Source organism: Labeo rohita, chromosome 15 (assembly GCF_022985175.1).
Source record: "Labeo rohita strain BAU-BD-2019 chromosome 15, IGBB_LRoh.1.0, whole genome shotgun sequence".
In the NCBI taxonomy this organism is placed as follows: Eukaryota; Metazoa; Chordata; class Actinopteri; order Cypriniformes; family Cyprinidae; genus Labeo; species Labeo rohita.
Window position 1 is genome coordinate 38,304,649 of NC_066883.1, and position 16,115 is coordinate 38,320,763.

At 34.8% G+C, this 16,115-nt stretch overlaps 1 protein-coding gene across 1 annotated transcript in view; it reads left to right on the forward strand.

Annotated features, from left to right (window-relative positions):
* Nucleotides 1-13,882, forward strand: part of clpb (caseinolytic mitochondrial matrix peptidase chaperone subunit B) — a 41,534-nt gene extending 27,652 nt beyond the window's left edge. The window contains exons 7-16 of the mRNA XM_051130005.1: nt 112-226; nt 4,443-4,520; nt 6,771-6,826; nt 6,911-6,955; nt 9,112-9,273; nt 9,366-9,522; nt 9,596-9,669; nt 9,749-9,868; nt 11,581-11,685; nt 12,180-13,882. Of these exons, the coding sequence (XP_050985962.1) occupies nt 112-226; nt 4,443-4,520; nt 6,771-6,826; nt 6,911-6,955; nt 9,112-9,273; nt 9,366-9,522; nt 9,596-9,669; nt 9,749-9,868; nt 11,581-11,685; nt 12,180-12,401 (1,134 nt within the window). The 3' untranslated portion in view covers nt 12,402-13,882. The remainder of the gene's footprint in view (nt 1-111; nt 227-4,442; nt 4,521-6,770; nt 6,827-6,910; nt 6,956-9,111; nt 9,274-9,365; nt 9,523-9,595; nt 9,670-9,748; nt 9,869-11,580; nt 11,686-12,179) is intronic.
* Nucleotides 13,883-16,115: the final 2,233 nt, after the last annotated feature.

The following is a 16,115-nucleotide window of genomic DNA, read 5'->3' on the forward strand; positions in this document are numbered from 1 at the left end:
ACCCTGATCTGTGTCAGATTGTATGTTACTGAAACGTTATTTCAAACACTTATATTCATTATCTTTATCTTGTGTGTGTGTGCGTGTGCGTGTGTTTGTGTGTGTGTGTAGTTTGGGGAGGCGCAGCGGAAGCGCGAGGCGGAGGAGAGGAGGAAGTTTCCTCTGGAGCGCAGGCTGAAGGAGCACATCATTGGACAGGAAGGAGCCATCAATACAGTGGCATCAGGTACACACACACACACACACACACACACACACACACACAAGCCCTGTGCATGATGGTCCACACAACTCCAGTCATGAGCGTCTAATCAACTCTGCTTCATTTTTATTCCAACAAATGCTCTGTTTGTACTGGACAGCGCAAAAAGTTCTTCTGTGTGTCTTCTTTTGGTTTTCTTTGTGTCTGTGGGTGCAGATAATTGATTAATGCAGATGTGTGTGTGCGTGTGTGTGTGTGTGTGTGTGTGTGCCTGGGTGTGCGTGTGTGTGTGTGTGCGCATAACGCAGCTGCTCCAGAGTTTCGTCTGCTTCATAACTCAATTACTGGTCCTTCCTGCCGGCGTCTCCGTCTCTCCATCACTTCCTGTGTCGTTCTGTTTCCAGCAGATCGGTTGACTCTCTCCAGTCCTCATGTTTGTCGTCTCTCCTCATACTTCATTTCTTTTCTTTGATTTTTCTCCTGTGTGTGTGTGTCTGTGTGTGTGTGTGTCTCTCTCTCCTCTACGAGTCCCAGGACAGACAGAGAGACAGATATGAGTTAAAACACAATAACATACGCCTCTAATAAATACTCAACACACACACGCACACACACATTGAGGGGTGTTTGTTTATCGATCAGTGAGCTTTTACAAAAGTGTGTGTTTGTATGCACACATATATGGGGCAGATAAATTTGTTACATTTTTGCAGTTACATTGTTGCAGTTTTGCAAAGTTACATTTACGTTTTTGCAGTTACATTGTTGCAGTTTTGCAAAGTTACTTTTCATTTACATTTTTCCAGTTCTATGCCTTTTGTTTAAACGAGAGTTGTGCATTTTCTGAGATTTACTTTCTGCATTGAATGTCAGTATGCTTTAGGTGGTTTCTACAGTGTTGCTATGCAGTTGCTACTGTATATTATATCTGAGTTTTGTAGCAGGTTGCTGTGTAGTTGCTAAGGTGACTTACTGCTGATATTCTGGTCTGTGGAGTCTGTGTGAGTGTTTTCACCTGGTCCAGCACGGTTTTGATCAGCTGCTCTTCTGGCAGGGATTCGTTGAGTGATTTTGCTCATCGTTCACAGATCTTTGTTCTGTGTGTCCATCAGTAGTGAGACGCCCGTCCTCGATAGATAGAGAGAGACAGCAGAGGAAATAGTGACGCTTCAGTGAGCCCAATCTCTGCCTCTGATTTGATAAATGGACAGTTATTGCTGTGGCAAATTGTCCCGAAAGCAATTGGATCCCATCAGCACTGTGATAAAACCAGCGTTATTGATCTGTGAGAGCTGATATAGTGAATACATCAGCCCGAGTCACAGAGACACACACGCGTGTGTATGTGCTGCTGCTTCTGCTGCGTCACACACACTTACACAAATCAAACCTCTCAATGTGTTTTAATGATCTGACGCAGTAAAGCTGATTTTGTGCATTTGATAAACTTGAACCAGTGTTATTTTAGCACTGATGTACTGTAGTATTTGTTACTAATTTTTAATTAGTTTATTTTTATATTTTTGGTTTTTACTTTAATTTTAGTACATTTTAGTACATAGTGTTTTTGTGATTTAAATTTTTTTTTTTAAATATTTCCTAAATTTTAGAATATAATGATAATCATTATTTTATATACAATAAAAACTGTAATAATGTGAATTTGACTATTTAAAGAACTGTTTTCTATTATATTGTAATATATTGTAAAATGTATAATCAGAAAAAAAATTATGGCACCATAACTTTATTTTCGGCAAAAATAACTATATAGTGATTTAAACTAAACTTAAACGCAGTCAAACTGTCATTGAGTTTGACACGAATGTGAAACCACACACACACACACACACACAGAGAGAGAGAGAAAGCTGTGGATTGATTCTGGGTTTTGCTCTCAGGGCTAAAGGTTATTGGTGGTGATTATCTTCACTAATGTCATTACAGCCCTCCGTCCCGAGACACAGAGAGCATCACGCTACACATACATCATGTGTCTGTGCGTGTCGCTCTTAGCAGTCACAGGTACAGTCGTTTTTAATCAGTGAGACATTGGAGCTGATGTCATATAGTGAATATAGTGCTGTCTGAAGGGTGTTTGACACGCAGCGAGTGACTGTATTCACTGTAAAACACCAGCTCTAGTGTCTCAATAAAGAAATTTTTCAAATATACACAAATGTTGATGAAAACCTGTTTTTTTTTTATCTGATTCTGAGTGTGTGTTTCTGTCTGTCATGTTTTCTAGTTTCTCCAGGAGTTGTTTTGTCTGATGAATAATGTTCAGATTTCTAGCGGTTGAGTGTGTTTGTCTAATAGTGTGTGTAGGCGGTTGAATCTGATTGGCTGATAATAAACAGGGATTAGAAATGAGTTGATTACTTGTTTACTCTCAAGGACGGGGTGTGTGTGCCTGTGTTTTACCTCCTGATGCCTTTGAAATGTTCTGTCTCCGGAAGGACGGTGTGTGTACCAAGCGTGACGGAACGCTGTGTGCGTGTGTGTGTGTGTGTGTGTGTGTGTGTGTGATTTGTCTGCGTTTTAGAGACAAACACACATTGTGAATGATCTAGAAGTGACAGTAGGTTGTGCATTAATTTTTCTAGTCAGTCACAAAGTAAACAGTCTATAATAAAATAGGGGGAAAAATTAGATAAAATAAAAATAATTAAACAGCAGTAAGCAATTTACTCTCTTGGGTTACCAGATTTGAAAAAAAAAATACTTATAACAGAAATAAATACAATATATCTAATATTTTCATTTTTTAAAACTTAAAAATAACTGAAATAAACAACCATTATTATAAAAAGCTAAAAAAAAAATAAGAATGCATACAACAAAATTACTAAGTTTGTGAAAGTGAAATTAGAATATAAAAATAAAGAATATAATATAATGTAAACTGTAATAGTATCTTAGTAATACAAAAAAAAACATTATTAGTGTATTGTTACTGTGAACAGTTATAGTTATGTTAATTATCTTTATTACTTGGCAGAATCTTAATAAATAAATGTATTTTTGGGGGGTATGTTTTATCATGTTGTTGTTGGTGCTATTTTATAAAAGCAATAAGAGAGACACTGTGCATTATCACATCGTCTACAACAATCTCTATGGGTTATATTTATCCAGTAATAACAACTTTTAAGTCTTTTAAAGTTTTTACTGAAGGGTTTTCTCACATATCATTCACCTGGTTTTATTATATCACTTTATGTATTTGCATATGTAGATTTCTATTTACAATACATATCTTTAAGGGCTGTTTATTCAAAATAAGTTTGTTTATCCACTTCAGCAGCACTTAAATACACCAAAACTTAGAATTGTTATCCTTTATATATTCTGTAGGTTTTTACTGAAGGGTTTGTTCATATATCATTCACCTGGTTTTATTATTGCAGTTTATCTATTTGCATATGTAGATTTTATTAACAGTACATATCTTTAAAGGCTGTTTTCTCAAAATGAATTTGTTTTTCCACTTCAGCAGCACTTATATACACCAAAACTTAGAGTTTTATTCCCATCTATATTCTAAAGGTTTTTACTGAAGGGTTTGTTCGTATATCATTCACTTGGTAAGAATCTTATTGTAGATAAATATGTTTTTTGGGTAAGTTTTATCATGTTGTTGTTGTTGTTGGTGCTGTTTTATAAAAAATACAGTAAGTTTTCTGTGTGTAGGTATATTATTTATAACTAGCTGTATATAAAAAGTCTGTGGAATTAACCCATTTAGAGAGCTGTGTGTGTGTGTGTGTGTGTGTGTGTGATCTGTTTAAAGACAACTGAATGATTGTTTGTACGCAGCTCAACACAAATAACACAAACATATCTGCTGTAATGACGTCTGATGATCACACACAAACACACACACACACACACACACAGATGTCAGATCAGCACTAACGGCAGAGGACGGACACACACACACACACACATGCGCGGGTTGCCATGGAGAGCGTGTGTTATCGTGCCGCGTCTCTGCTGGATCTATTCTAACCTGATTTAGTTGCTCCAGCGTTGCAGCAGAGTAATGAAATTAGTGTGTGTCTAATGGTGCAGAGAGGCCCTGTCTCTCTCTCCGTCTGTCTCTCTCTCCGTCATTCTGTCTTTCCTCATTCTTTGTCTGTTTTTTTAAAGCGTTTGCTCTCGTCCGGTCTGTCTGTCCTCCTCTCATTACCGTCTGTCTGTCTGTCTAGAGTTAATTATTGTCTGTTTTTCTCCACAGCCATTAGGAGGAAGGAGAATGGCTGGTACGATGAAGAACATCCCCTCGTCTTCCTCTTCCTTGGCTCGTCTGGAATCGGTAATTTCTTCCTTTTACCAACAATATTAAGTCTGTATCTCTCATATTGTTATTCTCTTTGGAAAAAAAGCATCTTCTAAATGCATAAATGTAAATCTGTGTTTTTGTTGTTTCTCTTCAAGTAGTCACACAGGAATTTTGTAAAATCCTGCGATCCAAAGTGATTTACAGTCTAATATGATATTCATAGACGCGTTTATTCACCAGATCTGTCATTTATGTGTCATCAGATGTGATGAACATACACACGTTAAGTCGTGGCGTCAGACAGGCCTCTGGCGTGTTTTACCGCACATCAGTTGACTTCTTTGTTTCTGTTTATTTTAACGACTCTGCACACACTAAGATTTTGGTCTAATTTGCTTTCGTAACATGCCATCTTTCAGACAAGTGGAAAGAAAACATCCTAAATACACATTTAAGTGTTTATTTTATTTCACTTTATCTATTTGCGTCTGTAGATTTCAATTACAATACGTATTTATACATAAATAAGCTTCCTTGAGTTTTTTCTCCACTTCAACACTACTTAAATACACCAAAACTTAGAATTTTATTCCTTTATGTATTCTGAAGGTTTTTACTGAAGGGTTTTTTCATATAGCATTCACTTGGTTTTATGTTTGCACTTTGTATTTGCCTATGTAGATTTCATTTACAGTACATATCTTTAAAGGCCGTTTACTCAAAGTAAGTTTGTTTATCCACTTCAGCAGCACTTAAATATACCAAAACTTAGAGTTTTATTCCTTTATATATTCTGAAGGTTTTTACAGAAGGGTTTGTTCATATATCATTCACCTGGTTTTATTATTGCAGTTTATCTATTTGCGTATGTAGATTTCATTAACAGTACATATCTTTAAAGGCCGTTTTCTCAAAATTAGTTTGTTTCTCCGCTTCAACAGCACCTAAGTTTTGGTGTATTTAGATTTTTATTCCTTTATGTATTCTGGAGGTTTTTACAGAAGGGTTTTTTCATATATCATTCACTTGGTTTTATTTTTGCACTTTGTATTTGCATATGTAGATTTCATTTACAATACATATCTTTAAAGGCCATTTAGAAAAAATAAGTTTGTTTCTCCACTTCAGCAGCACTTAAATACACCAAAACTTAGAATTATATTCCTTTATATATTCTGAAGGTGTTTACTGAAGGGTTTGTTCACATATCATTCACCTGGTTTTATTATTGCAGTTTATATATTTGCATATGCAGATTTCATTAACAGTACATATCTTTAAAGGCCGTTTACTCAAAATGAATTTTTTTCTCCACTTCAACACCATTTACATTCACCAAAACTTAGGGTTTCATTCCTGTCTATATTCTAAAGTTTTTTACTGAGGGGTTTGTTTATATATCACTCACACTAATTTATACAACATTTTATTATTAAAAACATGACAAAAATGTATTTTTTCTCTCTATTGACGGTATTTTCTGATTTATGGAGTGATAAAAACAAATATCCAAAATCCCCTCTATAAAAACCATTAGCTCTAATATGTCAACATGATCAAACTAAATTTTTTAACCTGGCTTGATCTGGTGTTCAGATCTGTTTTCTGGAAATTTGTGTAAATTAATTCGTTTAATTCGATAATGCAGCATTTACATATTTAAGCATTAAATTCATACAAAACAACAATCTTGATTTACTGTATTCAGTAAACTGGAAAATATGAAATCTATTTGTTAAAACTGTTATCCTTTTTACCATACACTCAAGTTCGGAGCATAAGCATAAACACACAGAGACGATGTGGAGTCGTGAGTGTTTGTTTTTTGCGCTTTGATTGATGAAGAGACGTTTCTCCTTTCGCCAGCGGCGCGTCTGATCACTCGCCATCAATATTCAACAAGTCCCTCCACTTACCATATATGCGTTTATTAAAATTCATAAGAGCGATATTTACTCTCAGAGACTACATTACCCTGAGAGAAGAATGAAGGGAGGGAGAGATGATGGACACACGTGCCACGAGACGCCAGCAAAATAAACACGCGGCATGAAGTGATCTCTCTCCCTGACAGGAAGTAGTCATCCTGTCTCCACGACGACCGCGACAGAAAGGCTTCAGCATCTGATGCTGCGGTCGCGTCATAATGAGTCAAAACCACTCGCGTCTTCGTCAAACTCTGTCTGTCACGTGACCGCTGTGATATTTTTAGCGTTTGTGCTTTTATTGTTTGATGAAATCAGTTGCATGGAAGCAAGTAAATGTTTGACTGTTGTTTTGCAGGTAAAACGGAGCTGGCCAAGCAGGTGGCGCGATACATGCATAAAGACATTAAGAAGGTCAGTCAGTGAATAAACCCTAATCTGAAATGATTGACTTCTCATGAAGGGGCGAATGACAAGATTTTGTCGCTTTTTATTTAGGGTTTCATCCGGATGGACATGTCTGAATTTCAGGAGAAACATGAGGTGAGACACACGTTTTTAAGGACAGAATTCACTATCAAAGTGTCTCAGTAACTGGATTTTTAAGGATGTTCAAAAACAACAAATGCAAGTGTGAAATCACTTTGTACGTACTGAAAGAGAATGAATCTAACATTAGCGTTCAAGAGGTTAATGATGTCTGCCATTGAACCAGACGTATTAGCATTCAGACAGTTTAACTGACTTGCTCAGTAAAATTCTCTTCTCTTCCGTCATGAGAAAAGTGAAGACAGTTTACAGCAGAGATTCCCAGTTGTTTTGTCAACCAAAACCCTTTGAGCTAAAAGAATTTGCATGAAGTCCCTATAAGATTTTAAGTTAATATTTCAATAATTTAGCAGCACATTCACAAAATATTTCATCTTTTTATTTTATTTAGATTTTTAATGATATATTTTAATTTTACATTTTTATGATTTTGTTTAGTTTTATTTTTTAATTATTTTTTTAATTTTACATTTTTATGATTTAATTCATTTTTAGTAAGATTTCTATTTTAAATTTTTATTTTAACTTTATTTTCCTTTTCAGTTGGGCATTTTTAAAATAAATATCTGTGTTTAATTTTTTTCATATTTTGATGTTTTTATTAAAAATATTTTATTTGATTTATTTATCAATTGTATTAATTCATTCATTTAAATGGGTGTTTTATTTTGATTGTTTTTGTTTTAAAACCATTCATTTTAAATGTACATTTAATGAATGAACCACACTTTGGGAAACCCCAATCAACATTAATACTAATATTACTTTTTTTTTTTTTTTTTTTAAATAAAAAATTTAGCGAGATTTTTATTTTGATTTCTTCGTATTTCACAATTTGTAATTTGAATTGGACTTTTTTATTTTCTTGTTGTTGTTTTTAATTATTTATTTTAATTTGACATTTTTAGGATTTAATTCAGTTTTAGTAAGATTTCTATTTTGAGTTTTTTATTTTAACTTTTTTTCCTCATCAATTGGGCATTTTTAAAGTACATATCTATGTTTTCTTTTTTTCATATTTTGATATTTTTATTAATAATATTTTATTTTATTTTATTGTTTATCATTTGTATTAATCCATTCATTAAAGTACACGTTTTATTTTGATAGTTTTTGTTTTAAAACTATTTATTTTAAATTTACGTTTAATGAATGAACCCCAGTTTGGGAAACCTCGATCAACATTAATATTAATATTACGTTTTTTTGTTTTGTTTTGTTTTTGTGTTTTGTTTTTGTTTAATGCACTTTTTTTGCAAGATTTTTATTTTGATTGATTTTATGTTACAATTTTTCATTTTAATTTGACATTTCTGATTTTTTAAATTTATTTTAAGGTGACATTTTTAGGATTTAATTCATTTTTAGTAAGAATTCTTTTTTAAGTTTAAGTTTTTATTTTAACTATTTCAGTTGGGCATTTTGAACTAAGTTTTTATTGATTTTTATTTTTATTGAATTATTTAATTGTATTATTTATCATTTGTATTAATTCATTCATTGAAGTATGTGTTTTATTTTGATTGATTTTGTTTTACATTTAATCAATGAACCCCAGTTTTGGAAACCCCAATCAACATTTCTTTTTTTTTTTAGCACTATTTTTCTTTTTTGTTTTTAGTTCACAATGTTTCTTTTTAAATTTGTCTTTTTGTAAATGTTTTATGATTTTTTGACATTGTTTTAATTTATTTTGAAATGTTTTTGTTTTAAAAGTTAATAAGCCCCAAATCCTGATCTACACTAAGATCTGCTGTGGCGTCAGTGAAAATGATGTGCATCGTGGTTTTTTGTGTGTGTGTGTTATGAATTGCATACAGTAATGTTTTGTGAAGCTGAGCTTGTGTATCTAGAAGTGGATCTCTGCTCTTGTACTGTGATTCTCCTTCATAAGCCGTTTAGTCGCGCTGTTCCACAGTGACCTTAGACTGAGCCTAAACACACACACAATTCAATCACACACTCTTATTGTATTGATAGAGGACTGTCACTGTCACTCTACAGGGCTGGATGAACGGGTGTGTGTGTGTGTGTGTGTGTGTGTGTTGATCTAATCATGGAGTTGATCCCCTCGGAGGTCAGATCTGCCCAGTTCGCATCTTCTTTGTCTCTCATGTTCTGTCTTCCTTTCTTCTGTCCGTCTCTCTCAGGTGGCGAAGTTCATTGGTTCTCCTCCAGGGTACGTGGGTCACGAAGAAGGAGGTCAGCTGACCAAACGGCTCAAACAGTGTCCGAACGCCGTGGTTCTGTTCGACGAGGTGGATAAAGCTCATCCAGACGTGCTGACCATCATGTTGCAGCTCTTTGATGAGGTACAGGTTCCAACATATGTCCAACTTTATATAAAGAGATAATAATTGGTTTCTGTAAATACGCTGATTTCTATAACGTCTCTGTGGTTCAGGGTCGACTGACTGATGGGAAAGGGAAGACGATTGAGTGTAAAGATGCCATCTTCATCATGACGTCCAATGCAGCCAGTGATGAAATTGCCCAGCATGCATTGCAGCTGAGACAGGAAGCTCAGGAGCAAAGCCGCCGACGTCTGGCTGAAAATCTGGGTGAGGAATTACACCCGACATTTAACTTTACATTTACGAGAAAGTGGCGTTTGACCTGCTTGTGTTCCTGCAGAGGACGTTCAGAAATCTGAGAAGATCACCATCTCCAACACGTTCAAAGAGCAGGTGATCCGGCCCATCCTCAAGGTAATCCTCGTGTGTTTCTCACCGGAGCTCTGTGATTGGTTGCTGATGTGTCATCGGACGATTTGATTGGTGATTTCAGGCTCATTTCCGACGGGACGAGTTTCTGGGGAGGATCAACGAGATCGTTTACTTCCTGCCGTTCTGTCACTCTGAACTCATTCAGCTGGTCAGCAAAGAGCTCAACTACTGGGCCAAGAAGGTGAAAACACGTGAAACACCCACACCAGACCATCCTGTGACTTTAAACACACACGCACACACACACACACACCGGGATCAATAGCACCCTGCTGCTCTGACGACTGTAATCATATTAGTGAAGTTAACATGTGGTCTATTCATAAATATTTAAATACGTATAAAACTTCATATCTGTCAGGCGTTTGCCTACAGGGACAAACACGCCTGTTCAAGACCTGCAGTCATACATCAGTGTGTGTGTGTGTGTGTATTTTATGTGCATATACCAGCATTTAAAAATGCTTGCAGTAAAGACAAAAACAAGCTTTAATGTTAAACAACATGATATTCAATAACAATGATATTATTAATAATATATATATATGTGTGTGTGTGTGTGTGTGTGTGTGTGTGTGTGTGTGTGTGCGCGCGTGCGTGTATTGCAGTAATTATTAATGTTGTTTTTATTATTTACAATTATAAATAGATTAAAATAAAAAATTATATATATATATATATATATATATAGTAAAATTGTACACTGCCAGTCAGAAGTTTCTGAACAGTAAAATGTGTAATGTTTCTTGAAGAAGTCTCTTCTGCTCACCAAGCCTGCATTTATTTGATTCGAAGTACAACAAAAACAATACAATTTTAAAATTTTTACTGTTTCATATAACTGTTTTCTATTTGAATATATTTTAAAATGTAATTTGTTCATTTGATTTCAAAGCTGAATTTTTAACATCACCACTCCAGTCACATGATCCTTCAGAAATCATTCTAATATTCTGATTTGCTGCTCAAAAACATTTATTATTTACGTATTATTATTATTATGTTGAAAACAGCTGAGTTGATTTTTTTCAGTTTTTTTTGATTAATAGGAAGTTCAGTAGAACAGCATTTAGGAATAGAAATCTTTTGAAACATTATAAATGTCTTAATCATCACTTTTGATGAGTTTAAACCATCCTTGATAAATATAAGCATTCATTTCTGTTCCTTTTTAAAAATTTTATAAAACAATAAAAATTATACTGACTCCAAGCTTTTGAATGGTATAGTGTATAATGTTACAAAAGCTTTTTATTTCAGATAAATGCTGATCTATCCATCAAAGAATCCTGAAAAATGTACTTAACTGTTTTAAATATAATAATAATAAATGTTACTTGAACAGCAAATCAGAATATTAGAATGATTTCTGAAGGGTCATTCTGGAGTAATGATGCTATAAATTCAGCTTTGATCACAGAAATAAATTACATTTTAAAATATATTCAAATAGAAAGCTGTTATTTTTAAATAGTAAATATATTTCACAATATTACTGATTTTGCTGTATTTTGGATCAAATAAATGCAGGCTTGGTGATCAAAAGAAAATTAAAAAAAAAAAAAAAAAAAAAACTTTTTGACTGGTAGTGTATACTAGATATATAATGTCATTAATGTATTATATATATATTCAATGTTATTACATGTTGTTACATTATTTGAAACATTTTTTCGAATTAACTTTTTATATGTAATACATATTTAAAAAAATATAAAATGTATATTAAAATGTTATATAATTAATATTATTATTTTATATTTATTATATGATTATTAATGTTATTATTTTATATTTATTATTATTTTATTTTTATTAAAATGTTTTTACATTTAAAAATATATATTTTTTTTATTATAAATAATATTTTGGTTGGATGTGGATTTGTTTCAGGCCAAGCAGAGGCACAACATCACGCTGCTGTGGGAGCGTCCCGTACTGGATCTGCTGGCGAGAGGATATAACCTGCATTACGGCGCGCGCTCCATCAAACACGAGGTGCTGATCGATACCTGCTAATCACTGATCAATACCACCCATCAGGAGAATCAACTGACCTTTACAATCCTAAATACATTAATAATCAGAAATGAGCAGCAAATCAGCATATTAGAATGATTCCTATCTGCTTTTTTTGAAATTCATGTTATTAATCTTATTACGAATATTTCATCTGTCCACATTTACATTTTTTGGAGCTCATAATGTTTAATCAGAATGTCACAACTTAAACTCCGCCCCTACACGCTCATGTTCTTCTAAGAGCCACGCCCACATCTCATCATCCAATGAGCAAGTGCTACACAGAACCAAGTCCCGCCATTTGTTACATTTGTTTCTTTTTCACTAATCCGGATGTGGATGTGACGCTACTTCAGTTACATTGTGACATTAAACAAACCAAACCTGTTCTATGTCAGTGTGATTTGCGTTTGAAATCATCTGTTTTGTAGTTTGTGGTGATTGATGGTGTCGTGTGTGTGTTTGCGCAGGTGGAGCGGCGGGTGGTGAATCAGCTGGCGGCGGCGTACGAACAGGAGCTGCTGCCGAAGGGCTGTACGCTGCGTCTGATCGTCGACGGAGGACAGCAGGAGAAGGATGGAGCTCCATCTCTCCGTCTGGAGGTGGTGGGTGAAGACAGCATCGCACGAAAACTGGACATCCGCCCGCCGCTGAACCCCGAGGACGTGACGTACGCCCACCGACATCACTGAGCATTTACGCTTCAGTGTTTGTCTGGTAATGAATCGCTCACGCACACATCAGATTATTGACAGACATGTAAAAATGACATATACGGTGTTTGTAATGCTCAACTCTACATCTGCGCTCACACTCGTAACGTTAATAACGCACATAAATCACAGCAGCTTTATGATGTTTGTGATAATGAAGATCTCCATCACGCTTCCAGAGCGCTGGTCACGTGTACAGACATATAGATGTGTATATTTATGAAAACTAAAGTATATAAGAGAGTCTTTATGGCGCATGTGATCACATGTTTTCACCGGCAGGACGTGTTCATCAAAGTGTATTAGAAAGTTTGGATTAAAATGTTAACATGAAATTTGAGTCAATTTATGTTCCCGCACTTATTGTGAGTGATTTTTAAGCTTTATTCCAAAGGAAAAATAATCAGGTTTCATTTGTTAACGTCGCTTAACTGTAAAAGTTGACATGAACTGACAATGCAAAATTATTCTTAATATTCTTATTGTTATTATAATATCATTATATTATTTATTAAATATTATTATAATAAATATATATGCAACGCTGGACCACAAAGCATGTCATAAGGATAAAAACTAAATAAATAAGCTTTCGACTGATGTATGGTTTGTTAGGATATGACAGTATTTAGCTAAACTATTTAAAAATCTGGAATCTGAGGGTGCAAAAAAATCTAAATATTGAGAAAATCAATAAAAGTTGTCCAAATGAAGGTCTTAGCAATGCATATTACTAATCAAAAATTACTTTTTGATATATTTACGTTGGGAAATTTACAAAATGTTATATTTTATATATACAAAAAAATTTAATCATATATAATATAATATTATATTATGTCATATAAAATTAATAATATTAATAATTAATGCACAAATAACATGAGCAACTACGCTTTATTTTATGGCATGTAATTGTGCATTTAAATACTGAGTAATATTAATTAACTACATGTACTTTGGGGTGAGGGTTAGATTGAGGGTTTGTTTTAGGGTTAGTTGCATGTATTTATGCATCATTTATTATTATAGTAAGTACACGTAATGTGAAAATAAAATAATACCTTGTATTTCTCTTAGCTAACAATAACAAAGATTGTTACATCTCAAATATGTATTGCTCACTTGAGATTGTTGAGATTGTCAGGTGTTACCAAAAAAAGTCTTCATGATCTGAATCATAATGTAAAACACTAGTTCTGTGCTGCATTTTGTCTCACTTCGTTTCACTTCAAATATGTCAAATTGATCTTAACCACAAAAATGGACATGTTCTTATAATTCAAGTGATTAGAAGAGAAACAGCGGAGCAGAAACGTCTGAAACGTGAAGATCTTCAGGTGCTTTTGTGTAAAACATCAGTGTTTTGTGTGTTTATTGTAGGTTGACTCATGTATGTGTTTAACTGCAAACCAAGTTTTTTTATTCTTGTACACAAAGCTAAATAAAGTTCAGAAAGTCCAATCTCTCTCAACCGACTGCTGTTTTTTGACCGTGTGCTGGTTAACGGGTTTAGTTCAGGAATGTCGTGATCTCCGCAGGTCACAGTCGAACAGCAAGAAACGTGCAGCGGGAATGTGTTTGCGAATGTGTGTGTGTGAGATGCAGGAGGAGGAATGCATGACACACATTCCTTCTTTTCTCTGCATCCTCCTTTACACATGTAGGGATTCACTCACTTCCTGTGGGGATGAAATTAGCATCGTAAAACAGAGGCAGCATGTGCCAAACAGAGCCCTGCTGCCCACCGGACCTCCCACAACACACACACACACACACACAGTGAAGCAGTCCTTTCTCCGTTTGTGTGTGTGTGTTGCATTTGGCAGAATTTTGATCTGTCCTTTAAACAATTTCAGTGCTTTTGCAATATTTTGGATGCGCTGCATTAATATCAGTCTGTTCATATCAGAATCATTCTCTGGAGTCTCTTGGGGAACTGCAGGTTGTTTGGGGTTTGTTTTATTATTTGATTTAATTTTATCTGCCGTTTGTTTTTTTTTGGATGAAAACAAAACTTGAACTGACTTGATCTGAGTAATGACGGTATTGTCTTTTGATAATGTTTGCATCACTGATTTAGTCATATTTAAGGGTTCAAGCACGTAGTGCTGAAACCCTATAGTTGTTGGAATGGTCACGGATGGGCAATTTCCACATAAAACTGATCGTACAGACCAAACCGTAAGTCGTAGAGACTTGAAACTTGGTGGAATGGTAGTACATAGCGCCTGCAATGTGACCAAGGCTCACCCCAATTGGCTTGATGGGGCCTCTACAGTGATCGAAAGTACGAAATCGCTCATAAACTGTAAGTCACAGGCTCTTTTGCGAACTGGTCCTAGGTTTTTCGCCCAGTCGGAACACAACCAGTGCAGAAAGATACTCTGGAGAGTGAATATCAATAATTATAAAAAAAAAAAAAGTTGAACTTTCGACTCACTGTCACTCCAAAACGTTTGAAGGGGGCAGGGCCACTTTTAGTAAAATGCCTATAACTCCTGAACAGAAGGAGGTATCTTTGCCAAACTTGGCACACTTACGTAAGATCTCAAGCTGAGGTTACAGAAAAAAAATAGCAGGAAAAATAGAGGGAAAAACTTAAAAAATGGCTATAACTAGGCAACCATTTGTCCTATCAACATGAAATTCACTGTGCACGGTCTTGGTCCAAAGTGCCACAAATGTCTATAAGGACATTTGCGTATCTCAAAAAAAAAAAAAAAAAAAAAAAAAAAAAAAAGATGTCCGCCATTGGCCAATGGAGTTTGAGCACCTATTAGACAAGGTTAACGGAGGCTGACTGGAACAAAACTTTGTGGGCCTGTTTGACTTAAGGCCCCAAAGGTCTGTGGGAAATTTGAAAAAACAGCCCGCCACTAGGGGGCAGTATCGCATTTTTTGAGGGCGTAAATGATTATTATTACATACACATGATATTCATATGGTATGATAGACCTCCTTGTTCTGAATAACCTGAACCACTGCTGTCAATCAAACGTTTTTTAAATGATTGAGATGATGTGGAAAAAATACTTTCGCAGACTAGTCCTAGGTTTTTTGCTCGGTCTAAAAGAAACCACCGCAGTGCAATTCTCTGGACTCTCTAGGTTAATAAACATCAAAAACATGTTGAAATTTACAGGTTGGGAAGCTATAACGGGGTCCTTTAGAAAAGGGGCCTGTCCAAATATACCTAAAAGCCTATAAAACCTAAATAAAAACTCAAAACTTCACAAAACCCACTGGGCACATGCGACAGGTGATTCTAAACAAGCATGCAAGGTTTCAGGGAGATCGGACTGCAGCTGGCACTACAGCAGTCATAAATGTAATAAAAACATCATGTTTCTATGGTAAATCAGCTGGATTTGACTAAAACGCTTTTTTAATAATTGATTTTTCCTTATGTGCATAAATACCTAAAGCGCTTGAACCCCGGTAATTGCTGCTTGTAGCTCTATTCCTGTTTATTACTGCAAAGCTGTATATAGAAATATATGCATAGAAATAATATATTTTTAGATATACATGCGACTTATTAACAGATCAAACCTAAACACAGACTGTTTGAAGTGAATGCTGTAGATACACAAAAGTAAAACAGCAAATGTTTACATGTTCATCTAAGTGAAAGAATAAAAATAAGCGTTGATAAGAGAGGAAAAGCAAAGTTGAAAGATATTGTAGAGG